General features: G+C 46.4%; 5 protein-coding genes and 1 non-coding gene across 6 annotated transcripts; all 6 read left to right on the forward strand.

The window, feature by feature from the left end:
• The first annotated feature begins 3,003 nt into the window (after nt 1–3,003).
• Nucleotides 3,004–7,871, forward strand: LOC6543655 (allatostatins MIP). Its single transcript, XM_001972919.3, has 2 exons — nt 3,004–3,278; nt 6,780–7,871. Exon 2 carries the CDS (start codon nt 6,782–6,784, stop codon nt 7,427–7,429), a length of 648 nt encoding a protein of 215 aa, XP_001972955.1. The 5' UTR covers nt 3,004–3,278; nt 6,780–6,781; the 3' UTR covers nt 7,430–7,871.
• Nucleotides 7,872–8,153: 282 nt separating this feature from the next.
• LOC6543656 (polycystin-2) lies at nt 8,154–10,675 on the forward strand. Its single transcript, XM_001972920.3, has 4 exons — nt 8,154–8,712; nt 8,854–9,225; nt 9,293–10,011; nt 10,065–10,675. Exons 1-4 carry the CDS (start codon nt 8,173–8,175, stop codon nt 10,642–10,644), a joined length of 2,211 nt encoding a protein of 736 aa, XP_001972956.1. The 5' UTR covers nt 8,154–8,172; the 3' UTR covers nt 10,645–10,675.
• Nucleotides 10,676–11,339: 664 nt separating this feature from the next.
• Nucleotides 11,340–12,405, forward strand: LOC6543657. The gene is made up of 2 exons (XM_001972921.2): nt 11,340–11,747; nt 11,831–12,405. Exons 1-2 carry the CDS (start codon nt 11,354–11,356, stop codon nt 12,322–12,324), a joined length of 888 nt encoding a protein of 295 aa, XP_001972957.1. The 5' UTR covers nt 11,340–11,353; the 3' UTR covers nt 12,325–12,405.
• Nucleotides 12,406–12,634: 229 nt separating this feature from the next.
• Trnap-cgg lies at nt 12,635–12,706 on the forward strand. The gene has a single exon. It is a non-coding gene; the product is annotated as a tRNA-Pro (tRNA).
• Nucleotides 12,707–13,346: 640 nt separating this feature from the next.
• On the forward strand, nt 13,347–15,500 carry LOC6543659 (transmembrane protein 209). Its single transcript, XM_001972922.3, has 5 exons — nt 13,347–13,506; nt 13,567–13,871; nt 13,931–14,538; nt 14,595–14,924; nt 14,978–15,500. Exons 1-5 carry the CDS (start codon nt 13,484–13,486, stop codon nt 15,338–15,340), a joined length of 1,629 nt encoding a protein of 542 aa, XP_001972958.1. The 5' UTR covers nt 13,347–13,483; the 3' UTR covers nt 15,341–15,500.
• Nucleotides 15,501–23,294: 7,794 nt separating this feature from the next.
• Nucleotides 23,295–24,745, forward strand: LOC6543660 (odorant receptor 74a). The gene is made up of 4 exons (XM_001972923.1): nt 23,295–24,179; nt 24,310–24,405; nt 24,455–24,637; nt 24,695–24,745. Exons 1-4 carry the CDS (start codon nt 23,295–23,297, stop codon nt 24,743–24,745), a joined length of 1,215 nt encoding a protein of 404 aa, XP_001972959.1.
• Nucleotides 24,746–25,097: the final 352 nt, after the last annotated feature.

The following is a 25,097-nucleotide window of genomic DNA, read 5'->3' on the forward strand; positions in this document are numbered from 1 at the left end:
TAGATCCTGTGGTTTAGCACATGTTTAAATAAAATGTTGGTATTATTTTAAATTGTTTTAAACAAAACATTATTATAATGTAATGAAATAGCGTAATAAATATTGCATAGTTGAAATTATGAAATTATAATAATAAATGATTCTAGTTTTTTATTTGTCAGTTAGTTGTAGGAAAGTTAGTTGGCTTCCTTTCAATAAACTTACCTTTAACTGCATTCCATTGGACCTCGCCATCCTGCGAAGGAATGATATTTCTGTATACCTCCTACTTAAAAAGCTAGTCCTTGACAAAAACTTTTGCGGACGTTAATCTACTGGTTTTTCGGATGTTAAATGCTTGGTTGTCGTTTGGAAAATAAGAATGGAATTTTTACGATTTTGTAAAAATTATTAAAACAGATAGGATGAAGTTTACTTGGCACGAAGTGCTTGCGTGCATAGCACTCCGCTGAGATGTCATCATGAAACCACTTGGAAGATTCCAGTTCACAGGACATTCCCTGCACGGCAGATTGTCTTATTTCCCAGAGTTGTGTGTTTTGTAGCTTGGCTTGGCCACATTATTTGCCATCTTGAGGGAAGCTGGGCTTGGCAGGATTTCCTTGGTTTTGCTGGCCAAATTTTTAGGTCCTGGTGGAGGGAACAGTATGTAGAGTAACGCAGAGCTGCACAAGTTGAGAAGCCGGAGCACAACCACTGTTATGATCAAATGCCCCATCGGAACTCCCAGGAGCAAACTTGAAGGTGTCCGAGGCACCGGCCTGGGCAACTACAAGCACCACGATGACAACCACCAGAATGCAACTATCCACTTTTCTGATTGAAATGACTGGGCAATTAATTTAAAATGACATGTGCTAGACATTTAAAGCTATCGATATGCATAGTACATGCTAAGTTAAAAATGTAATTCTTAGGGTGACAAATTAAAATCTTTTAAAATTGCCAGCCCTCGATATGGATAATAATTATTGCCTTTTAATGTCGTAGTTGGTAATAAATTGAGGTCTTCAGATTCCGCGACCATTATCAATTTTTCAAGGGAATTTCCGGATATTTCTATAATGTCTCATAAAAATATGATTCACATGTGACGTTAGAAAAATGGCTTCTTCAGAAAATGAAAAGCAATAAGTACTCCGCACTACTCCTAGGAATTGATTTCTTGCATGGATATTAGAGTTCTGGAGTGATTTCACGATTGCCTTGACCCCAGGATATTGTGTTCCCCATGTCTTTCGCCCTTTGTTGGCCAGATGGCATATGCAAAGTGCAAACAAATTATTATTAGCTGCCAACAGCGCCAGCTACATCATCTTCACAATGGAAGCACCGAGGGATTCCCACACAAGTGTGGCGTCCAGGAGAAAGGAAAAGGCGTTTGGTCAAGGCAGGGCTTCGCTGCATTCTCCCATTGTGCGGGCCACGTTGCGCCTTTAAGGCGAACCCATTTAATTCACTTTGTCACCATGCAAATGAAACATTAGTGGTGACGTACCCAAATGGATCGCTCAAAGGTCTCCGCTGGATGCCTGCAATTAGGCCAGACACGTAAATGGAAATGATTTACAATCGTTTGGGCTTGTGTTGCTCCTGCTGCAAGTCACTTACCATCAAGTGCACTGGGAAAAATCGTGTTAAACGGGCATAGTTCAAAGGATGAATATTAAAGGGAAAGATTTTACTATACTAACAGTTATGTAATGTTTAATTTCAATTGAAAACAACACCCAATTCTCATGTATTTCCTCATGCAATTGCTTTACTACTGCATAGCTAATACGTTATTATACCCAATCTACACATCCATAAATAGTTGCTCTTCTCGCTGAAAAGCGGCAAAATCGATCTAGCTTTTTGTAAGTGTTGCGGAGGAACGGACACATGTAGCTGTCATCGGCGTTGAGAGTCGGCAGCGATTTATCAGTGGCCAAATCAATTAGTAGCTACGTAGCTTATCTCCTCGATGGACGAAGGCTGCAGCGTGCCGTGGGTACACGGGCTCCCATGGCCCATTCATTATACGCACCGGCAGAGGAGTGTCATAAATATTCCCATCATCGTTTATTCGGCGCCCCATCAAATGGCCACAAATGAAAACCTGTTGATGTGCCCGCATAGAAAGCGATACGCTGCAACACACACAACACAACACAACACAACACAAGACAGCAGAACACAGCACGACACACACGCCCACTTTGACATCTTTGGGGCGTCACTTGTAATTGAAGAAGCTCTTTTTATCCATCGTTTTTTAGCAACAAAACGGAGGAGGCGCTGTGTCGCCATAAATATTCATGAAGCACTAAAAGGGTTCTCCTCCGCATCCTAAGCATCCTGCTGGGGAGTCGCATTCAGGATGGAGCTGTGGGCATAGGTACATGGTTGGCTGGTAAGTGGCGGGAATCGTATTTGTGTTTGGTCAATTGCCACCCGGTTACAAAGAAATGCAATATGCAATATGCTGCCGTCAGTCGTTCCATTTGCTCCATTGTAAGTGCGCGTGGTGTTTAATTTTAAATGCCCCAAGGAGTGCGTGTACCTGAATTTGAATGAGTCCACGGCTCGGTTTCCCCAGGGGATCGACAATGGTCTCCGCCAGTCGGATGGTGGGAGTCAGAGCAAACAATCGCGCATGTGTGCCCTAAACTCGGGGCTTCTCCCCACCCGCACCCACACACCGACTACGCTCGCTTACACTCACCCATACACTTGCACTTACACTTACACTAACACGTACCCCGCTAAGTAGGCAACACACTTTTCGGCCACTTCCGTTGCACAAACGACCAGCGACAAGCGGATATCCATATCCCCCTGCCATTGTGTGCGTGCGCAGCCGGCAATCCTGTCCGCACACACACTCACCCACTCCCACTTACACACTGGCACACACACACACACTCAGCCAAACGAGGCTCCCTTCGTGGACACATGGATGGCCGTTCGGGCGGCGGTTCGCTTCCGTTTTGATTTATAAGCGACCGCCGCGCCGGGCTGCGTATCATTAGCAGTTGATCAACAGGTTTGCGCACAGCCAAAAGCCAGGACATCCAGCTCCCACGCTCCTCGAAATCTGTTTCACACCGGTCAAGTGAGAGCGCTAATTGAATTGCACTCGCGCCCGTAAACTCACTTATAAACGCTATTTCAGTCGGGAAAAATTCTATAAAAGAGTGCACAGCAAACCCGAAATAAATTGTTAAACTCCGGCCGCAGTTTCCGCTGGCCTCAGCAATAGTTCGTACGCTAAAGTCGCGCGGAGATATATTCAGGTAAGTGCTCCGTTCGATATTCAATATTCAATATGTTCATAACTCGATTTGAAGGCCCAGGAAATGAATTCCAAAGTGAACTCTTGTGGTCAATTGTTCTAGTTGAAATATGTTTGACTCTTAAATTTTGAATTGCGCGAATTCATTGAATAGTTCCCAATTGTAGTTCCAAACAATTTGGGTTTCTTTATATTTCGGAAAAGTGCAAATTCCTACAAGCTATGCAAACCTTTTCAAAACCGTACACCTAGTTATTATTTGAAGATAAATACATTACGAAATGCGTTCGAAAATGGAGACCCATTTTTGCATTTTTTCATATTTTTTAAAAATAGGAGAATACGAACTTATATGCATTAATAGTTATATTTTTCTGATTCCGAATTAAGGAATCCTGGCAAAATTTGTACTTATATTTAAAGCAAGAGTAAATGCTGCAACCCTACTTTAATATCGTGAATTAATAACTAACCAATGAAGGTCATTTATTTCCAAACAATTTCTGAGTTTCCCTTGTGTGGCCATTTTAAACTGTGCCCTTTTAACTATTTATTAAAACCCAATGAAGCGAACCCCATATTTGCCTCACAGTTTGTTCACAATTTGAAATACAACAAAATTTTAAAATAGGCTGCGGCCTGAAAAGTAGAACACTCATCAGCGTAAATTTATTTGCGAAACATGTCCAAATTATGCAGAACTCCCTGGCCCAACAAACCCATGGAAATTGAAGTGACAAACAACAGGAGTCCCACGGCTAACCTGCTTGAGACGAGCAGTATATTACTCTTTTGCGGATATTTTGTTTATTTACGACTTTTCGTTAATGTCCATGTGCCCGGGAATACTTCGATTCGCACTCAGCGGCAACAGGCGACGAGTTCTTGAGAAGAGCGTGGGTGCCGGCAGGAAACCTATTTAAACAAAATACTTATTGGCGAATGCCATCCTTTGGCAAATATTTGCCCGAGCTATTTATCGAGACATGCAGAAAGTGGGCGAGCTGCCAAATTCGATTTTCAAGCTGTTTAATTTTGGCGCGAAAATTTGCTTGCCACACTTGAGGCAGTCGCCATAAGGACGAAGGATATCTCTTTCGTCCTGACACCACATGAATTATTTTGCAACAGGCTGGCGAATTAATAATGGAGCAGAGCAAGTCAACTACCAAATTCGGAGGAATGTCAGCCGCATGGGCCATAAATATTTTCAGTTAATTTCAATTACAAGTTGACCCGGCACGTTTGCCTGCCTCTTGACCCCCACCCTCAGCCCCCAACCCCCAACTCAATACAATTCTATCTTCTCCACGGGGGGAGGTCATAAAATTCGATGCGTGCGCTATCATCGCGGTGGCTATATATTATAATTTGGCGCAAAGCCGCCAAAACTTTCATCTGGGCGGCGTCAATCAATCAACGACAAGCGCACAAATTAAGTCCTGGCTAAGCCGGAAAAAAGCGGCCAACTCCGCACTCGGACAATCAGTCAGGAGTCGTTGGTTTTGGCCAGGAGCAAGGGGACATATCCGTACTCGCATCCAGTAACCGGTTGGCCCACCGCCGACGCTTCTCAATTAGTCGGCCAATCCAAGCGGGCGGCCAGCAACATCATTTAATCAGGCGACCTTCCAGATAAGATACCATCTCCACGTCCTGCCCCCCAGTGGCTCCGATTTCGGTGGGCTTCGCTAGTTGATTCCCGGCTAATGGCTTTCCATGTTGGCGCCTACCAGCTGCTGCCGACTCGCAATGACCATAAAATCGGACGGGGATTACGGCAAACGTGCTAATTCCAATAGAAACGGGCAGTTAGGGGATTAGATTTGTCTATTAGGGATAGTTGTAGCCAATTTTTTCGGTATTTGACATATACTGGTAGCTTACCATTACTTCAGATTCATTTAACCACGTCCTCCAGTGATCGGTTTTCCATATCTTTAACAAATTCTTTTTATCATTTGAAGGTTTACAAGTTGCATAGGTAGCTAACTTGTTTCAACACATTAAAAAGAATGCAACCAACAATAATTATAATTTTGATAAGGACTTTTGGGATCGATCTTTTTCAGTTCGAAAGCTAATAGTATTTATTTGAGGCCCATCAGACATGTAAACCATGCCAACCGAACACTTATAGTAAGGGATTTAATAATATCTGTGCATGTGGACTGCGAAAACGCAATAATGAAAACATAATACGCCGACGTTTCCGCCTTCTTGGAGTGTCCTTTAAACAGGATGTGGTTTTGTTGACAGCTAATGCTGGAATGTATGCAAATCTATATGGTGGCGGCGCTCATGCGAACGCATAGGGAAAACTGCTTTGGGAGGAAGTGCAAACAAACGAGCGCTGCTTTTTCCAAAACCCACCCACACCCACACCCACGGCCACACCCACTGAATTTTCCGTGAGTTTTCCTCCGGCTTTTGTCTAGTCTGTCGAGTGGCCGCAAGTGCAATCGCAAGGCACTTAAGCCAGTGCGTAAACAGCACCATAATCTTGACTGCGGGGCGGCATATCAACGTTTTAAGGCATCATTATCGACTGGGATTCTCCCTTCTCCAGTTGCCAATCATCTGCACATTGGCTTTCCGCCCCACGCCCCACGCCCCCCATTGTTTGGCCTACTAGCATTCCTGAAATGCCTACTCCCAGTAACCCCGCTGGTTGCTACCTCCGAAAGGACATTAATAGACCATAAATTGTAACTGTTATGCGCTGCTGCCTTTTAACGCAGCGGTCGGCAGACGGCATGACCCCAGTAATGCTGCCCAAGGTGGGCACCACCCAATCCCGCCCACCCGGCGGCCCCCACCGCTTTCAATTAGAGAGGTTATTTAGCTAAATCGCTACGCTTGTTCCCGCTCGCTCCTTGTTCTGGCGCGTGTTCCAGTAATTCCGAGGCGCGGGCGGAAATGATTGCCGCAGGACTCTCCAGGACTCTCCAGGACTTGCCGGGACCCCCAGGGAGCAGTCGAGTGGCGTCGGCAGCGACTTAATTGAGCATTCCGCCAGTGCGGTTGTGCTTGCTCATCAGGATCAGTCTTTCGTCAGGCATTTATTCATTCATATTTACACCTTTGCACTGAGAGCAATTTCGTTCGCCCTTTGGTTGCAAATAAACCGAACTTTCTTATATATGTTAGTTAATGGTAAAACTTGATTCTCCTTAATTTAAGATCTATTACTTGCAAGATATATACAATTTGAATAGTTTATACTATAGTTTTGATAGCTCATACTTGTATTTTAAGTTTCATTCAATTTATTTTAGTTTTAATGATGTAAGCAATTAAAGCAATATTTTAAAGTAGAATATAAGTGAAGTGTACTATTTCGGCGAACTGGCTCAAATTAAAGTGAACCAATCGTATTTAGAGACCCTGATGGAACGTATACTTCATTATTAAACTATTGAACATTTAAATGCAGCAAATGAATTGCTGTTAAAGTGTATTGCTAAAGCCGTGGTCCATATTTTCTTTTGCATTTCCACAGCCATGGCTCACACTAAGACGCGGAAAACTTACGGATTACTGATGGTGCTCCTCATCCTGGGCAGCGCTTGTGCGAATTTGGTGGCCAGTGGCAGTGCTGCCAGCCCAGCCTCCAATGAACCAGGCGGCGGAGGCCTGTCCGAGCAGGTGGTGCTGGATCAACTTAGCGAGAGCGACCTGTACGGCAACAACAAGCGCGCCTGGCAGTCGCTGCAGAGCTCGTGGGGCAAGAGGTCATCCAGCGGAGACGCCAGCGATCCGGACATCTACATGACCGGTCACTTTGTTCCGCTGGTAATCACGGATGGCACCAACACCATCGACTGGGACACCTTCGAGAGGCTGGCCAGTGGACCATCCGCACAGCAGCAGCAGCAGCAGCAGGAGCAGCAGCCACTCCAGCAGCAATCGCAGTCTGGCGAGGACTTCGATGATCTCGCTGGCGAGTCGGACGTGGAGAAGCGGGCCTGGAAGAGCATGAACGTGGCCTGGGGAAAGAGGAGGCAGGCGCAGGGCTGGAACAAGTTCAGGGGCGCCTGGGGCAAGCGCGAACCCACCTGGAACAACCTGAAGGGCATGTGGGGCAAGCGCGACCAGTGGCAGAAGCTCCACGGCGGCTGGGGCAAGCGCTCCCAGTTGCCCAGCAACTAATCCCGCACAGAATCGTCGTAGCACAGGAACACTTAACCAGACTAACTAATCCACCTGTATCTAACCGTATATAGTATGTGTGTTTCCTCCCCGAAGGGGTTCCGTTCTCAGTGTCCAAGTCGCATTAGGTTGTCCGGAAGGTCTCCCGGTCCGTGCCACTGAAAGTCAATTCCGAAAATGTATGAAAGCGCTCGCCAGTCACCGGCTACGGATGATCAGCCAGTATTATACGCATTACATACATGTATCGGTATGTCTAGTCAACTATGTATCTACTCTAGCACCTAGTCTCCACGTATACAAGAGGAACTTTCGCAAGAATACCGCTTTAATTTAGAAACGTTAACTAAGTTAATGGATTGTGCATATATCTTTATACCTAATATACATCAATACATACCAAATGGCAACTATCAATGCGAAATACAAATACGTTGAAAGTATTCAAATTGAGTATCGATTTTATCGGTTGATTGGGTGGTCAATTAAAGCTATTTCATAAAATCCACCTAGTGCAAGAAGCATTGAATGCTCTTATTTATTCCTTGGCATATCTATAGAAATTGGGAAATTGCAAATTGAAATCTGCATGCCTAATCTCAGACGGACTGAAGGTCATGACCAGATCAAGGACTTGTCAACGGATCTGGTATAATTTGATAATTTGGGAAGCAGCAAGCGGGGATTTTATATCTACTGAGTTTCAGCAAAGATTGCGGCAATTTCGAAGCAAGCCAGTCAAAATGAGTTTCAAGAATATCAGCCGCAAGGACTTAACGTGCTTCGGGGTGACCGCAACCGTGCTGTTGGTGTGCTTCATCCTGGTATCAATGTTCTCTGGATTCATGCACGAGCCGCAGAGATTCAAGACGATGTTGGTGACCATCGTCCTGGTGTTCTTTTTCCAATATCTCGTCCTAGAGCCCTTTCGTTTCTTCGTTCTGGGCATCGACTATGCCACCTGGCCGCAGGAGGACCAGCCCTACCGGCCGGAGGAGGGAGCGCCCACCCTGAACCACATCGGCTACTTGAAGATCCGGCTGCGCAGTCTGCGCTCCGAGCTCCTGATCACCGAGGGCCACACGCACGAGACGCTAAACCAGAGATACAAGCATATTGCCGGGGACCTGCTGCTCTACGGGTCCTACTTTGTGGCCCTGATGCTGCTGGTGGTGTTGCAGGAGGACCAGAGTCATTACTTCAACACCCACAACATGCAGCGCCTCTTCTGGGACAATACCTCGGTCACCTACGGCCTGTCCCAGGTGTTTTTCTTATACCAGGTGAGAAGTGTTACTTACACTTATTATTTTGGTGCTTCCATCACTGAATTGCTTATTTATAAAAGAATTCCCAGAAATGGGATTGCTGTATATTCATACATACATATTCCAAGAAAGGTCCTAACACAAGTCACCCGTTAGGTACACAGCTATGTGTATATCACCATGATCGATGCTTTCTTTACGTCGGAATACTACGGCTACGAGGGCTGGTGGGCCATGGAACAGTGGCGGAATATCGGGGTGGTGCGCCTGCGCCAGGTGCGTCCTGTCAACTGCCACATTGGACTGGGCACGCCCAAGTGGGACACGAACACGTATGCGCCGGAATGGCTTCTTCCCTACCACCGGTTGCATTATACGGAGAAATTCTGGCGGATCTACGACCCCTTTGTGCCGGCCAAGTACGAGCCCAGTTTTCTGAATGGCGTGCTACTCAATTACGATCATCATGGCTATATGCTCAACTACCCTGAAGTCGGCGGCTACGTGGTGCTCATGATGAGCACAAAGGTTTGGATCATGCTAGGAGATATATTTAAATATTTTGCACTTTGTAAATTCACCTTTCTGCTGCTAGGTGAACTGCGTAAAGCAGATCCAATACCTGCAATCCAGCTACTGGCTGGATAAAAACACTTCGGCTCTGTTCATCGACTTGACGATGTACAACGCCGATGCAAACCTATTCACGTTGATCACCTTGCGCGTGGAGAACACTCCATTCGGGATCCAGTTACCCCGGGTGCATGTGGACACTGTGAGGATGCTGGGAAGCTTGGAAACGAGAAGCAACCTCGTGCTGTTCATACTGTTTGTACACACCATATTGGTCATCTTGTTCGCCCGCGGTTTGCTCTCGAAGATTTGGCACCATCCGGCTTCCGTCCACGAAGCTTGGACCATGGTGGATTTGACCATCTGTGTGCTGAACGTCGTCCTGATGGTTCTGGCCATAATGCGCGACATCGAGACGTCCACGCTGCTCGAGATGGTCGAGACGTCCACCAAGGGGCAGTACCTCGACTTCCAGCGTCCACTGCGCCTCCACCAACTGCTGTCCATCGTGAAGGGCTTCCTGGTGTGCATCACCACTCTGCGGCTGTGGAAGGTGCTCCAGTTTGCCTCCGTCTTCCAGCACTTCACCCACACCCTCTTCTCCGCCTGGCGAGCAGTGGTCAGTATGGGTGTAATTATCATGGTCGTCCTCATGGCCATTGGCATTACTTTGGCCGTGCCGAATGGAAACAACTCTGTGGTCTTCAGCCACATGGTTCAGTCTGTGGTCACCTGCATGTGGTAGGTATCCCTACCATCTCTCATCCAACCATAAACTAATCTAATGGATCCAGGTACTCCATGGGCTTTAACGGTGACATTCGTCCTGCGGATTTCTTTCATGGAGGTCGCATATTAGGGATTATAGTCTACCTGACGCTAGTCTTCCTACTGGCGATTATCCTGATGAACGTGTTCGCCTCCGTCATCTATGACTACTTCAACGAGACGAGCAGGAACCTAAAGGAGCAGTCTCATCGGTCGTCCATTACCTTCCTGGAATTTCTGCGCGTCGAGTATGCTGATATTTTTGGAGCCACCTTTCGATGCCTGCGAAAGACGTACAACCGCCGTGGACATACTGTTGCAGAGAATGTGGAACTAGAGCTCAATCGGCGGGAGCTGATTAAGGCCAAGAGTGACAGCCTAAAGAGCACGAAGGAGTTGAAGAGGGCGCGCCTGTCCGCGGAGGAGCAAAGTGCGGATTACCGGATACGCGGCGAGAAGTTGTTCAAGCTGAGGGCCATCCTGAAGCTCCAGATTGAGATCCTGGAACGATTGGTATTTGGCGACAAGGATGGCAATCTGCCAACTCCGCCTGGGTCCGACTCCGATCCCGAGGACATGCCAGAAATGTATCGGAAGCGGCGCTGATGATCGCCGTGATCAAACTAATTACATTAACATTAATCTTGGCCTTCCATTAAAAAAAAGAACCTAAGTTTTTCATTGGGTTTCTATTTGGCAGTCGCCCAAATCACGTCCTCTAAAGGAAAGGTGTTTGAAAGGTGAAAGATCTCAAAATTGAGACACTAGCAACGCTTTTCCCTATCGGCATTTCCATAGCTTGGACTTTCTTTTGTAGCAAAGTAAGTTTTCCGGCCCCTACGAACTCATTCCCCTTCGCTGAGCAGCAACTCCAAAAATAAGCCGCGATAAATGATTTAATTAAACGGAGGTGGGGACTTTTGTTTTGCTTTTGCCGAGGGCGCGAATAACTCCACTAATTTCTGGGAGCCACCTGTCGTGGGCCACGGGTTTCTCGTACGCACGCTTTATTTCAATAATCCAAGAGAGGGACAAATTGGCAACTACATGCTCGTTGCTCCGCCTGATATAATGCCTGATGAAAGAGTGTGGAAAGAGCCGCGTGGCCCAATCTTGAGGGCTTCCAAGCTGGCGGCACTAATCGCTCCTGAAACGCACTGCAGACGTCTCAATGCCAGCAGCCAAGCGGCGAGGGTTTGGAATTGTCTGACTGCAATTTGTCGCCAGCGCTTGTAATAGCACCCACTCCCGATGACGACATGGCACCGGGACCCATATAAAATGCTCCGGCCTGCAGGCGGCGCACTCAGTTACCATGTTCGCGTCCAAAGGGAAGTTACTCCCGGCCCTTGGCCTTTGCCTCGGCCTCCTTATAACCATGGCCCACGCATCCGCGCAGAACGCGTCCAAGGAATCCGAGTCCTGGCAGCCCATGCAGCCGCGTAAGCGACAGGCTATCGTGAAACTGGAACCCGTGGCCTCTGCAGCAGCCAAGAGCTACGATCCTCCCCCGGAGTTCTACCGCGGACCGGGCTCATCGACCGCCAAGCTGGACAGCACTGCAGCTGGCTTCTTATCCAAGCCCATTGGTGCCCTGCCGCCGGTTGGAGGAGGTCATGGCCCCCAAGCCGGTAGCCTAAATGATAACCTCAGCCAGGCCTATGACAAGTGGAAATTGGGTGGGAATATACACGATCGAATAAGCGTGGGTGAGTTCTAGGAACAACCAAAGCTTAATGTGGCTGTATGATCGATATGGAATTTGTTAAATATATTTTTATTCGTATTTAAGGTAACTATGGCAGCAGTGGAAGTGCTGGCAAAAGCTTCGCCTTTGACAGTCACCCCTATCCGTACGACTATGGCCCATACAACGGGCACGGCTACGAACCAGGACCTGCTCCTGGACACAGCTACTCCTCCAGCGGAGAGGCGGGAGTGCCATACCACCCCTATAGACCCCGACCGGAACATGGCCACTACCCCGGGCCACCAGTGGACTACTCCTACAGCTCCTACCCCATCGATTCCCACGAGATAGTCTCCCACAAGGGAACGCCGGAGATCTCACCAAAGGCCTTGCTGGCCAAAAGCTTCTTGATTCCGCTGGCCAGTGCCACCGTTCTGGGCATCGCCGCTGCCCTGGTCAGTAATCCTCTCCTGCTGCAACTGGCTCCTGTTCCGGGGATCGGTGTTGGAGTGGGTGTCGGACCTTCAGTCGTTGGCAAACGAAGAAGGAGAAGACGGGCAGTGAAGCGGTTTAAGGATCAGGGATCACTTATGTAGGTGCAAAACTGATTGGCTCTATCTAACTACTGGCCCCCCGAAAATGTTGTGAATCAGGAAAAAATATAAGATATATATTAAAACTTTAAAGATATATATAAAAGACGTGGTGATAAGCCATATGTATACCTTTGCAACGGGTCCGTTGGTTTTGGCCACAAGATTGTAACTTCTAAAGTTTTTGGCTTTAGTTTTCTTCATTCTGGATCAGCAAATAAGAGAGTCTTCTAATTAATGATGACTAAGATTTGTATTTTTTTTTTTTTGAGCCTACTTTAAATTGAGTAATTAGTCAACCGGCGTTCAGCACGGCTCGTTGGTCTAGAGGTATGATTCTCGCTTCGGGTGCGAGAGGTCCCGGGTTCAATTCCCGGACGAGCCCAAGTGGACAAAGAACATTTTTTGTGCTCTGATAAAGATCAACTAAATACATTACTAAAGTAAACTTTCTGGATTTTTATAAAACATTAATTATTTTAGGATTTTTTTTTTAAATTTTTAGGTTATTGAGAATTCTTCTTTAGTTAAATATGTTACACAATTTGTATATCAAAAGAAAACTTTATTTACCAGGGAACAAAACAAATTTTTTATATTGGATTTTTAATGGCAAAGGACAAATAAGACCCACTCACTTTTAAAAATTTTTTAACTCCATCAATTTTTAAAAATTTTACAAATTTTAGTTTTGTAAAGCAAAATTAGAAACAAAGATTAAATATATCACAGTTAATTTTATAACTAATGTAAAAAAATATATAATACAAGCTGAGTAATATAGAGTGGGTGAATCGTATTAAGCATTGAAATCATTTAAAAGCCTCATATTTTTTTATTATTTTGTGTTCCAATACTGAAAGGAAAGGCCATAAAAAAAAACCGGGATGTTTGCTTTTAAATTCGATATACGCTAAAACATCGCCGATTGGTAGATGTCTCCGCTAAGGAAAATGTCTCCGCTAAGGTGCCCTTAACACTCAGGCATGACCGGCCGTGAGTCATAGAACAACACCAGCAAAACGCGTTTTAACCAAAACGGTATTTATTTGTTGACCTTGTGGTATTTTATCTCCTTGTAGGTGCGATCACTTAAAAACAAGTTTTCCCGGCATTTTCGACATCTTCAGACAATTTTCTTAACATTAATAGTAACTAGACAATGAATTTCACACGGAGCAATTGGTAAGTGGCAGGAACCAGTCCAGAATTCAGAAAATTAACCCTTCATACAATACCCCTCAGCTCGCCGTTGAGTAAAAACCCGGTGGTGCACCGCAGCCTGGACTTGCGATTGCGAGGCGCCCAAGCGCGGCATTACCTCAAGTGGTGCTCCATAAATGTGGTGCTGCTGTCGCTGCTCCTCTTCGACATCTGGCAGGCATGTCGGTCCGCCTACCGGACCTACTGGTTTCTAGCGGAGTGCACCATTACGACCCTTATTGGCCTAAGTGCGCTGGCCTGCTTCGGCAAGTATTTGTGGTTATGGTTTGGCGGGGACCAAGTAGAGGGTAGCGATATCCAAAAGTGGCTGCTGGACGGCAAGGAAGGTGAGCAATACGAAGGAACCTTGTTTAACCTATTCACTAAACTTGTTTTATTGCTGTAGAGAACTCTTTCCGGACAGTTTGCGCCCAAGCTGTAATGAAACCACGCAGCTACGAACCCGACACTGATGTAGAGGATGACATACCCATCATCAACTGGCACTCCTCCTTTGAGGACTCCTGCTGGGGCTCGCAGTCCATGCGCCGCAGCCCCAGTCCCACAAGAACGCCGCAACAGACGAACCAAAACGCCTCTTACAACTCATCGATGGTGCAAAACAACTCTTTGAATGCCAGCAACCTGAGCAACGAGTCCACCTACATGTCCCCGTATGCGGAGGTGCGCCGCGATGACTTCATGACCGATACTCGAAAGTTGACCAGTCTAATGAAGCAGGCGGATCGCGAACGCAGCATGGTGGACAGCTCGGATACACCCAATGTCCAGAGCATGGGAACGGCCAACTCCTTCTGGAACTACTGCAACAACGCGGCCTATATGCTCAAGACCACCATCTACCAGCTGTCGCCCGCTCCGGCTGTTTCTACGGAAAATGCTCCCACCTCGATTGAGGAGTTTGGCGGCTTCCAGTTCAGGGACAGCAATTCGGAGGTCATCAAGCGCATCTCCACGGACAAACTGTCGCAATATGTGGCGAATCTAAGATTTGTAAGCAGCCTGAACGACGTTCTACTGCAACATACTAAAGATTTTCCATTTTCTAGTGGATTTCCACTACTATACTGCAGCGTTTGGTCAAAGAGATCAATTATGTGGACGATGTCTTTCGCCAGCGAGGTCTGATTGACCTTAAAATTGGATCTGTGAGTCTGGAGAGATTACGCAAAACAGCCGAAAACCAACAGTTCGTGCAAACATGTGCGCCCATGCTGCCTATGCTCTTACCTTTCCTGGACACCTTCAGCAACCAAGAATACCTGGTGCAGCGCATTAAGGAGCTTGCACAGGGCTCTTGCATAGCCGACTACCGCTGGAACTCGGGCAAGACGCACAACGGTCAGGAGTGGGGCGAGCATTTGCCCACCGATGCAGCTGTAAGTAAATAAAATCGGGAAGTAAGATCTTTAATTGTAACCTCATTTTGCAGATACTATTCCATTTGTTTTGCGTGTACTTGGATAGCCAGCTGATGCCGTTGCCGCAGTGCGGCGGACGACCTTTCCACTCCCGCTACGTGCTTATTCGCGACGAGAAGCGGTCCACCAAGGACGTGGTGAACGCAGTTCACAACAAGGCCCACTGTGCCATTTTGACTAGCAGCAATCTACTTAACCCAAAATTTAACTTCATTAGTGACAAGGAACTGCACAACTGCGTCTACGATAGGAATAACCTGTTCTATGTTATCATACAGTTCCTGATTTACATGCGACAGCACCAGGAATCTGCTCTGGAGTGCGTCAATCTGGGCAAGAGTGGCATAAACATCATGTGCGTCATCGAAGACTGAGCTTTGCAGCTAATCGGCCATGGCTATGACTTTTAACCCAACCTTAAATCACTCGTTACTTCTAAGCATCGCCCCTTCGAACTCGACTACCGTTTGGTGCCTGCGGCCAATTCTCATCATTCGTTACTATTAAATTATGCATTTGTAATTATTAAGCCAACTTACGACTGTTGTGGTTTCGCGGTTATCAAGTGTCGTGTGGCCTGCGGTCTGTGCAATTAACTTGTTTGGCAGTCGGCAGTTGGCAAGATATACTCGTGGTCGGGCGCACACAGGTGCCCGACTTTAATTGCCCTTTCATGATTCTCACTATTGACCAGCCAGTTGGTGACCTGGCCATTGGCTCGGTCTGTGACACGTTCCCACATGCTCGCCACTTTACACTTCCGAAAGTGACAAAATTAATGGTTTCCGCCGACGCTGTCGACATTTTGTCGAGTGAGAGACACTGAGAAAATGCTCCAAAGTGGTGCAAAATGAAGGAGTCGCAATGGAGGCCCCTAAGCAAGCGCCAGGACGAGCGGGATGGGCCCTCTCGACCAGTCACATTACCATTTCTCTTGGCCATGCTCATTTCTGGGCTCTGGCTTGACGTTGAATCGGTTGGCTGGTTATTTTAATGCCGCCCCTACACCCGGATGCCTGAATGGCTGGATGGTTGGATGGCTGGCACCTCGGGTGAGTAATGTGCCCGGGTTGTCAACTTTACACTTTTATCCCTCGCATTATATTTGCTTTACCTACACAAACACTCAGCCACCCAACCGAACCGAACGCCCTGTGTGTGGAGTGATATGTTTTCCTGATACTTTTTCTCAAGTTGTAAATTGGCTTAAAAATAATTTGTCAAAGCATTCCAGCCGCGGAGTTGGGAGATGCGATGCGATGCCTACGATGGGAATTGGAGTTGAAGCTTGGGGCGCGGAACCTTGGTATCCTTGAGTCGTGCCATTTACTTGTCACAATATTTGGACCCTCGGCTGCTGGAGTAAAATTCCTTTAAAGAAACGCATGTGCGCGTCTTCATATCCAATTAGAAAAGTTTTCCTTCGACTGCTTCGTAATTGTGTTGATTAGTGCGGCTCGCTGGGTTGTTCCCGAGTGGGTGGTGGGTGCTGGGTGCTGGATGTTGGGTGGTCTGGGATTTCGGGCGGATTCTCCTCCTAATACCCTGCTGTTGACAAAAGAAGGCTTCTTGGTCTTAGATGGGCGGCTGGGGGGATTGTGCGTTCCCAGCTGCTGGCACTTTAAAAAGAAATGCGCATTAAATTCGATTGGCAATCGTCTCCCACTCTGAGTGAATGGGCTTTTTCTTTACGGCTTACACAAATTTTCATCTAATATCGCTTTGAAGCAGCTCAACTATCCTTGAGATGAGGACGTCTTTGGGGCGTGGCACGGGCGAGGAGGAAAAGTCTAAGTGGAGCACTTGTCAGCTGAAGAAAGGAAAAGTGGCGGAAGGTGTGAACTCAATGGGCCTTTACTATTCAGTTCAGTTAGGTGTGAACATTTGTATTTAAGGTAAATATGTATACGAGTGTACGAGTGATTCAGGTCATATTTTGTATATTTTAGCGTTATAATATAAGACCCAAGATATATGGTATAAAGTTTCAACCAATAACAATGGCGTAATGCGCGAAAGTGTTTTCTAAGTATCCTAAACATCAGTGCGCTTAGCAATCTATTGGGTTTTTAATTTAAAAAAAATCATACTCTGTTTAAATATTGAAGGCACTTAGATACATTTAATCAGGATCAAGTTGGCTTAAGCCCGGCGATTTAAAAACACATTAACTTCATTAAAGTGACCACGAGAGAGCAGCAACTATTTGCATTTGTGACAAGAAAATCGTTGAACATATCAAAGAAGCCACTTTTAATGACAGTTCATTTTAATTTCATTGAGCTCCGTAAAGCCCGGTAAAACTGCAGGCGGCGAAACTATTAAAATGATTTTATTATTCCACCTCCGCCCGTTGGCCAGGCACTCACTTAGCCACCAACTGGATCCGTTGGCCTGGTCAACCAAATATTGACACACAATAAGCTGGTCGCAGTCGGGGCTTTTACTTTTCGGCTTTCCTTTTTGGCTCCGCTTATTTATTTATTTTGCCATCTACTCCGCTGGGGCATGAGGCATGGGGCATTAATGAAAAAAATATTTTTGCCCATTATGCGCCAATATGGTCAGCCATATTTCGGTTTATTTAATTTTGCGCAAATAAAACGGAAGTGGCTCTTTTATTTTCCTTTTTTCCAAGGGGATGTGGCGCAGGAATATGCGCTACATAAAATCCCGATGCTGATGCTGATGCCTTGCGACAATGTTCAAATATTGGGGATGCGGCGAGGATGTTGGCTGGGAATTTTTTAGCGCATATTTTAAGCAAGCAATTTGTGTAGTTCCAGTTTAAAGGACCTCGTCCTCGCCAGTTGCTCGCTTTCCCAAGCGGAGCTAAAAATGGAAATGGCTGTCATTTCCTTTGAAACGACGACTCACGACGACTACCAACGACTAGCAACCCCTACCAACTCTCCGCCTTGTTACTCCGCAAACCATCGGCCATTAATGGCCGAAATGAGTTTCCATGCTCAGCTATTCAGCTATTTTGCTATTGGACAGCAGGAGCAGCAGTTTTCCAACTTCAACTGGCAATATCTTAAAGTCTCGCAGAGACATGCACCCGGATCGGCCATTGAAATATTAATTAGTCGTATAACCGGTCGTCTCCTGACCACCGGGAATTGCTGCAGTGTTTGCCTGACTGACGATTGCTGCAGTGCAACCACCACTCAAATCTGGTGCCACCCGAGCCGCCCGAGCTACCCGAGCCACCTGTACCATTGCACCATCGCACCACCCAGCCACCATCCACTTACTCCTTTCACTTCCCACTGATAACTTACGCAACTAATCTGCGCTATGGATGTGAACGTGAGTACGTGCGTCGGGGTTGCGGGGCCATTTGCATTTAATCGGATTTGGACAGATTTCTGGTTGTTCTCCTGATTCCAGAAAAACGAACTGGATCCACTCGCCCAGCCTTCTCCCAAAGTCCAAAGTCCATTTGTTGTGTAATTTCCGTATGCAGCACGAGTGCTCCTGGCTGCCCGCCGGATGAGTGGACCACAAGCAGAACTAGTAAGCAAGTGGCATCATGACAAATTAACATGCCCCACCCGGCTGCATTCCACACACGATTGTTGACTGCACTTCCCGTGGCAGATGCTCTGTGCAAAGGAATACCTACATACAGGATAAAGAATAATATTTTTACAAAAAACAGGAACTTATGCAGATCTATAAAATATGTTAAATATTTGTTATTCTAAATGATAAATTAAAATTAGTTTAATTTACCTAATTAGTCTTCCTTGTTTAGAGTGCAGATTTATATATTTTTTTTATTTAATTTTAGAACAGTATAAAAATATTGTTCATACCTTTTGTGTAATATATTTCCAGCCTCCCCAAGCACTTTTGTCCATCACTCAAATATTGAAGCGCATCCCCAATAGGGCAACTAATTCCACAAAGCTCCCAACGCGCGTAGGTAACGAACCGGAAATGTTCTTAGCATTTCCGCCTTATATCAAATATAAAAAATTACTGCTTTTAGACGTATTTGACAAAAGTTGTCTGTCACCCGCACTCAGGCAGATTCGTACACATGCTCCACCACCCATATAGGGACATATAATTGCATAAATCAAACTCAAGCATGCAACATGAAAAATCGCATTAATTTATCTGCTCGCTGCTCCTGCAGCATCCGCCTATATGGGCCAGTGCCACGCCCACTCGCCCCAACACGCTCCGGAAAGGCGCTGGGTAACATATCCGCTTATGTCAATTTTTTCCTACCACTCGGAGCCCCATGGATGGGGATGCGAATGGGGGGCAGCATCATCAGCGCCGCTCCTTGTGCTCCCCGTCATTCCATTCCAGCCAGTTGTCACTGTCAGTTTTGGCTTCCAGTGTTTTGTCACAGCTCCTGGCTCGGATTGTCATCCCCGAGCCCTCTTCCTGGCCGGTCTAACTCTGATGTCGCCCGGTTTGTTTGTTTAAATGCTACATTTACTTTATGGATTGTTGCTATATTTTTTCTTCAACTGGCAGCCCGAAAACCCGAAAGCGGGAATGGCGTATAAATTTCACGTCAATTTTTATACAGTGGGACGCAGGAGCTCAGCTGGGTGAGCCCTTGACTGATTGTGACCTGTCAGAACTGGCTTCCTTTTAATAACTTGCCCACACACACTGGGGTACACACGGCTACATCCGCTAATAACCTGGCTTTTGCTCGGTTTCCCTTTTTGCCCACTTTAAGTGTCCTGTTCACGCTACATAGTTTAAAATTCTTTATAATTGGATTCCCAGCTTCTAAAGCCCACTTTTTATGGCCAGTTTCGGACCAAAGAGTAGCCGGCTGCATGTCAAAAGGATTTTACAGTTGACGCGTGCAAACCAAAGCTTTTGCCACTCACCCGAACCCAAACCCCAACCCAAGGCGCTCATCCTTGGTCCTTTTTATTTTTTTTTTTGTGGGTAGCCGGATGAGGTGGAGAACGAGGAAGCACCTAAACCGTAACCCCGCCAACACCCACACATATGTGTGGGTCGGGTCGAGGATGTGATGATATGTTCCATTTCACACGGCAGCGAATCCTTTCGACCGCACACAGACATACTCCACACACTCCGGCCGCAGGAGCCGAGATTTATGTTTTCTTGTAAACAAAATAAGGGACATGCTTGAGGCCTTTCGGCAGGACCTTCAAGGTGGAAGCGGAGAGGCGGAAAGGGGTGGCAGAAAGGGGGATTCCGAGTCACTCAGCCTCGGGCCATCCGGCTGACAATGGGATTAGGCGCATGTAAACCAGCGTGTTCGATTTGCAGCTTTCCCGGCCCCATCCACAGTTCAATCGGATCATCATGGATGTGGCTCTCCTTAAATGCGAGGATGTGCGTTGCCATAGACATTTTAATTATTCAGGGGCTTTTGTGAGGAGTGCGATTGTCTGTCTGGATGTGTCCCTCCTTACTTGCCCCTTTTTTGTGCTGGTTGTGTTTACGGTTTCCATACTTCAAGTGACTTTGCTTATGTTTCATTAATGGTCTGCGAGTCATGCTCTAAATCGGAAATCAGTGCGTATACTTGATAAGAATACACAAGATATCAAAGCGCAAATGGGGTAGCATTCAACAAATGCTGTTTAAAGGCCTAACAAACCATTTTTAAGAAACCCCGACGACGGAAATCAGCATACTTACCATGAATACAAAGCAATTCAACGACAAAAAAGGGTAATTCATTTTAAATTTTTTTTGTCAATATTCATGTGTCCTAAAAGCAAGATTAGCCTGATTATTGACATTTTTGGGCGGATTTAACCATTTTTTCCGAATTTTTGTAAGGCTTTTAATGAAACCTTTGTTCACCGGAGCTTCCCTTCAAACTTGATATCTGATTTTCTGAGAATGTCTTGGTTCTCCCATATGCTTGATAGCCCTTTTAAATGAGGGCCATTTTCATTTCATTTAATGACTTCAGCACACGCTAGTGTACTTCGTTGAATTTTCGGAAAGTAAATACCTTCCCTTTGTGACACTGACCAGATCTCGGAGCTGGTTCCCAATTATGTCTAGACAATGAACGTTCCCAACCCCCCGTACATCAGCATATTCTGTTTTTCATCCTGTGTGTTTTTTACCAGGTTGATGCTGATGCTGGGGCGTCACCCGTGCCCAGGACCACTGCGCCTTAGGCTGCCCTTCCATATGAATATAATCCAATTTGCATATATTTCGCATAGTAACAAGGACGAACGAATAATTCCCGGAAAGCTGGATATCTGGTCACTCATACGCCGCGTATGCCACAGGTAAACGGGGCCTTTAAAACATAAGAAGGCGCAGCCCACTTTAAAGGAAAAAGAAAATGACCCATCATGTAAGGGAGTGCACAGAGAATATTTGCCCGTATTTGCACTCTTCATTGATATGTTTTTCCTAGAAAAATATCTTATTTTTATTTTTGAATTAAATAATTGCCTAGGTAATTACTTATGGCCAAAGACCAAACATGTATAAGGTAAACAGTAACTAAGTCTTAGTTTTAATAATTTTCTTAGTGCAGTTTCACTGTGCTTCAGTTTCGGTTTCGATTTCGGGTCTGACCTGGCTAATTGAGCAAATCCGCCAAAACGGCTTTTGTTGGCCCACTTCCGGTCGTCCTTGCTGCTGGTCGTAATTATAAATCAATTGCTGGAAGGGGCTGGGTGTTCGGTTTGGTAGTGCCATTTGGTATTTGGTGGCCTGGAGCTGGGAAGAGGAAAAAAGGAAGAGGGAGTCGGGAGATATGGCAAAAAGTTGCGTGACATTTGGCCAATCCCTCGGGCGGCGTTTCCCAGACTGCTGGTGCTGCAGCTTTCCGAGATTCGTGCCTTTTCGCAGGTCTTTCTGTTTGCCATCGTCCATCGCCATTCGTTTGCTTTCAATCTGCGTCTGGATGTTTTCAATTTCTTTTGGAATTTGTTTTCACGCAAAAAGCGAGCGAATCAGCAGAATTCCATAAACTGGAGTTTGCCGACGGCCCACACAGCCGCAGACACGGATACGTATACATATACGGATACGGATACGGATACGGATTTATGTGTACCTACCAGTACGTATAATGTTTTTTATGTGTTTATATTTGAAGCGTTCGTCGCTGCCGGCGGCCTGCTCATCGGTGTGGGTCACAGACTGTGACTTCTTGTAAATATTTTCCCAGTTCCGTACTCCTGCGGCGTTTGTGGGAAATGGCCCCGTAAACGTTTAATAAAATATGATTTCAATTGATTCGAAACTCGCATTTAAACCGCCGTGCTCCAGATATATATGTACGTGTGTCCCGTGTGCCGCCGGCAATCAATAAAGCAAAAAACAAAATGCCCCAAAGAGAGACTCCGCATCCTTGTCCCCATCCTCATATCATCCTAGTTCGCATCCGGATCCTGTGCTGGTCCCTCGAGACTGGCGTTCGCCTTGACTTGGCCCTCGGTTATCCGCTTAGATCACTCAACTAAAAAACTCAATTTGCATATTAATATTATTTGGGTTTTTCCCTGTTGTTTGGCCTTTCCTCAGCCCTTCTCATCCTTTTATCAAACAAGAAGAACAACAACGGGCGGAGAATCAACAGTAGTGAATTGAATTTGCTCTGCTCCGACGCCCTTTCGGTCGTCCCTTGATTTGGCCAGGATCCGGGGCATACCCACACATGAGCAGCTGCTCCCAGGTGCATACTTGAAGGCTGTCGTGAAGGGGAATCGAAGGTCCTGGAGCCTGTGTTGCTGGTGGTGCCTTCTTCCAGGTGAAACGGGGCACAAAGGCCGAGCTGTCAGTCAGTGTGCCAGGGCAATTTCGGTTTTATTGGAATTGTGTCAGTGTTACTTCAGCATAATCATAAAAATGATTGTTTGCGGTTGTCCGCCGAGACGGAAATGCAATGAAGCGAGTGGATTTGAGTTTAAAGTCGAGCCACCCTTGAGACTATTAGCTATAATCCTCAATTAAGTGCTTGCTTAAAGCGGCACTTTTAATCAATTAAGTGCATTTGAACTTATGGCATATTAGGTTAATTAAGAGAGCTTTAAGAAATCATTAGTGTTGCTTTAAGCAAATGGAGGGGTGACTTAAAGTGCCACCCATTCCCGAAGCTTCGATAATCACGTGTCAATTAACTCCGAGCTTTGCCGGTTGATTGGAATTCGAAAGCAAATCAGCAATGGGGTTGGTTTTGTGACGGATTTTGGTTTGGTTTCGATTTCGGGTTTATTTTGACAAACGCAAATGAATCTGAATAATTTATGATTGGGCCATGAATTTAATATTTCATCAGGCCGGCGGCAATTAAAATTAGAATATAAATGGGCGTCCATCCAGAGGGACTTCCATCCAGTCATGCCGCTCCATCGCTACAGACCCCGTCTGCCCGGCGGAGAGTTGGCTCCGATGCCGTGGCCGGTGTCCTTGTACCGCGTCCTGAATCACGTCGCCTGGCCCCTGGAGGCGGAGTCGGGGCGCTGGACCGTTTTCCTGGACAGGGTGATTATTTTTCTCGGATTCCTGGTCTTCTGCGAGCACAACGAGGTGGACTTTCATTACCTGATAGCGAATCGGCAGGACATGGACAACCTGCTGACGGGCATGCCCACATATCTGATCCTGGTCGAGCTGCAGATACGCTGCTTCCAGTTGGCCTGGCACAAGGATCGCTTCCGGGCCCTGCTGCAGCGCTTTTATGCGGAAATCTACGTCAGTGAGCAGCTGGAACCCCACTTGTTTGCCAGGATTCAAAGGCAAATGCTGGCCACACGGGTCAACTCGTCCGTGTATCTGCTGACCCTGTTCAATTTCTTCCTGGTTCCAGTGACGAATGTCATTTACCATCGTCGGGAAATGCTTTACAAGCAGGTTTACCCTTTCGACAACACCCAGTTGCACTTCTTTATTCCACTGCTGGTGCTCAACTTCTGGGTGGGCTTCATCATCACCAGCATGCTCTTTGGCGAGCTAAATGTCATGGGCGAGCTGATGATGCATTTAAATGCCCGCTACGTCCAGCTTGGCCAGGATCTCCGTCGCTCGGCACAGACGCTGCTGAGGAAAAGTAGCTCTTTAGACGTGGCCATCGGTTACCGATTGATTTTGACCCACATCCTGCGGAGAAATGCCGCTCTGAGGGACTTTGGACAGCGGGTGGAGGAGGAGTTCACCCTAAGAATATTCGTCATGTTCGCCTTTAGCGCTGGACTGCTCTGCGTCCTGTTCTTCAAGGCTTTTACGGTTGGTAGTTTTCGAGACGGTATTCATCTCGACATAGATTATATAGATTATACAACTACTAACTCCTAAGAAGTAGATTTTACTTGAACGTTTCAATAGGGACTTCAGACCAATAATCTTTTTCTCACAGAATCCCTGGGCTAATGTGGCGTACATTGTGTGGTTCCTGGCGAAATTAATGGAGCTACTTGCGCTGGGAATGCTCGGCTCCATTCTCCTGAAAACAGTGGGTACCCTCCACATTGTGCATTGCATCTTTTAACTTTCACTCGCAGACAGATGAACTGGGTATGATGTACTACACCGCTGACTGGGAGCAGGTGATTCATCAGTCGGACAACGCCGGCGAGAATGTCAAGCTGATGAAACTGGTGACCCTGGCCATCCAACTGAACTCGAGACCCTTCTTCATCACTGGTCTCAATTATTTTCGAGTTAGTCTAACTGCTGTGCTGAAAGTGAGTAGCTGTGAACTTTATTTCGATTGATTAACTACTGATTCATCAATTTCACAGATCATTCAGGGCGCCTTTTCCTACTTTACGTTCCTAAATTCGATGCGATGAGCTCATTCGGATTGCTGGAATAATTGCGTTGCCAATCATTTGGAAGGTATGCGATACCTGGAATCATTTGTGGCCTGACCCGTGGCCATTTGTCCGCCCCCGAAAACAGGATGCATAACTTCCCATCCACATCCAGTCCCTCTTACCTTTGTGTGCTGGATATCCGCTGACAACAATGGAGCTTTTGAGCGCATTCAAGGATATTAACACGTGCATGACTGTGATTTATGCACCTCCCACTGTACATCAGTATCAGTAGCTGCAACTGCAACGGCAACTGCAACTGCAACTGCCAGTCGGAGCATCATCAATCCAGTGGTTCTCCACTCTCGACTCCTAAGTAGCAAGCAGC

Source organism: Drosophila erecta, unplaced genomic scaffold, assembly GCF_003286155.1.
Source record: "Drosophila erecta strain 14021-0224.00,06,07 unplaced genomic scaffold, DereRS2 tig00000021-arrow-pilon, whole genome shotgun sequence".
Classification (NCBI taxonomy): domain Eukaryota; kingdom Metazoa; phylum Arthropoda; class Insecta; order Diptera; family Drosophilidae; genus Drosophila; species Drosophila erecta.

Coding starts and splice junctions, on each gene's coding strand:
- LOC6543656 (XM_001972920.3), top strand. CDS start 8,173: ATGAGTTTCAAGAATATCAGCCGCAAGGACTTAACGTGCTTCGGGGTG. Junction 9,226..9,292: donor TGCTCATGATGAGCACAAAG/GTTTGGATCATG, acceptor TTCTGCTGCTAG/GTGAACTGCGTAAAGCAGAT. Junction 10,012..10,064: donor TCTGTGGTCACCTGCATGTG/GTAGGTATCCCT, acceptor TAATGGATCCAG/GTACTCCATGGGCTTTAACG.
- LOC6543655 (XM_001972919.3), top strand. CDS start 6,782: ATGGCTCACACTAAGACGCGGAAAACTTACGGATTACTGATGGTGCTC.
- LOC6543657 (XM_001972921.2), top strand. CDS start 11,354: ATGTTCGCGTCCAAAGGGAAGTTACTCCCGGCCCTTGGCCTTTGCCTC. Junction 11,748..11,830: donor ACACGATCGAATAAGCGTGG/GTGAGTTCTAGG, acceptor TTCGTATTTAAG/GTAACTATGGCAGCAGTGGA.
- LOC6543659 (XM_001972922.3), top strand. CDS start 13,484: ATGAATTTCACACGGAGCAATTG. Junction 13,507..13,566: donor AATTTCACACGGAGCAATTG/GTAAGTGGCAGG, acceptor AATACCCCTCAG/CTCGCCGTTGAGTAAAAACC. Junction 14,925..14,977: donor ATTTGCCCACCGATGCAGCT/GTAAGTAAATAA, acceptor CTCATTTTGCAG/ATACTATTCCATTTGTTTTG.
- LOC6543660 (XM_001972923.1), top strand. CDS start 23,295: ATGCCGCTCCATCGCTACAGACCCCGTCTGCCCGGCGGAGAGTTGGCT. Junction 24,406..24,454: donor GCTCCATTCTCCTGAAAACA/GTGGGTACCCTC, acceptor TTTCACTCGCAG/ACAGATGAACTGGGTATGAT. Junction 24,638..24,694: donor GTCTAACTGCTGTGCTGAAA/GTGAGTAGCTGT, acceptor TCAATTTCACAG/ATCATTCAGGGCGCCTTTTC.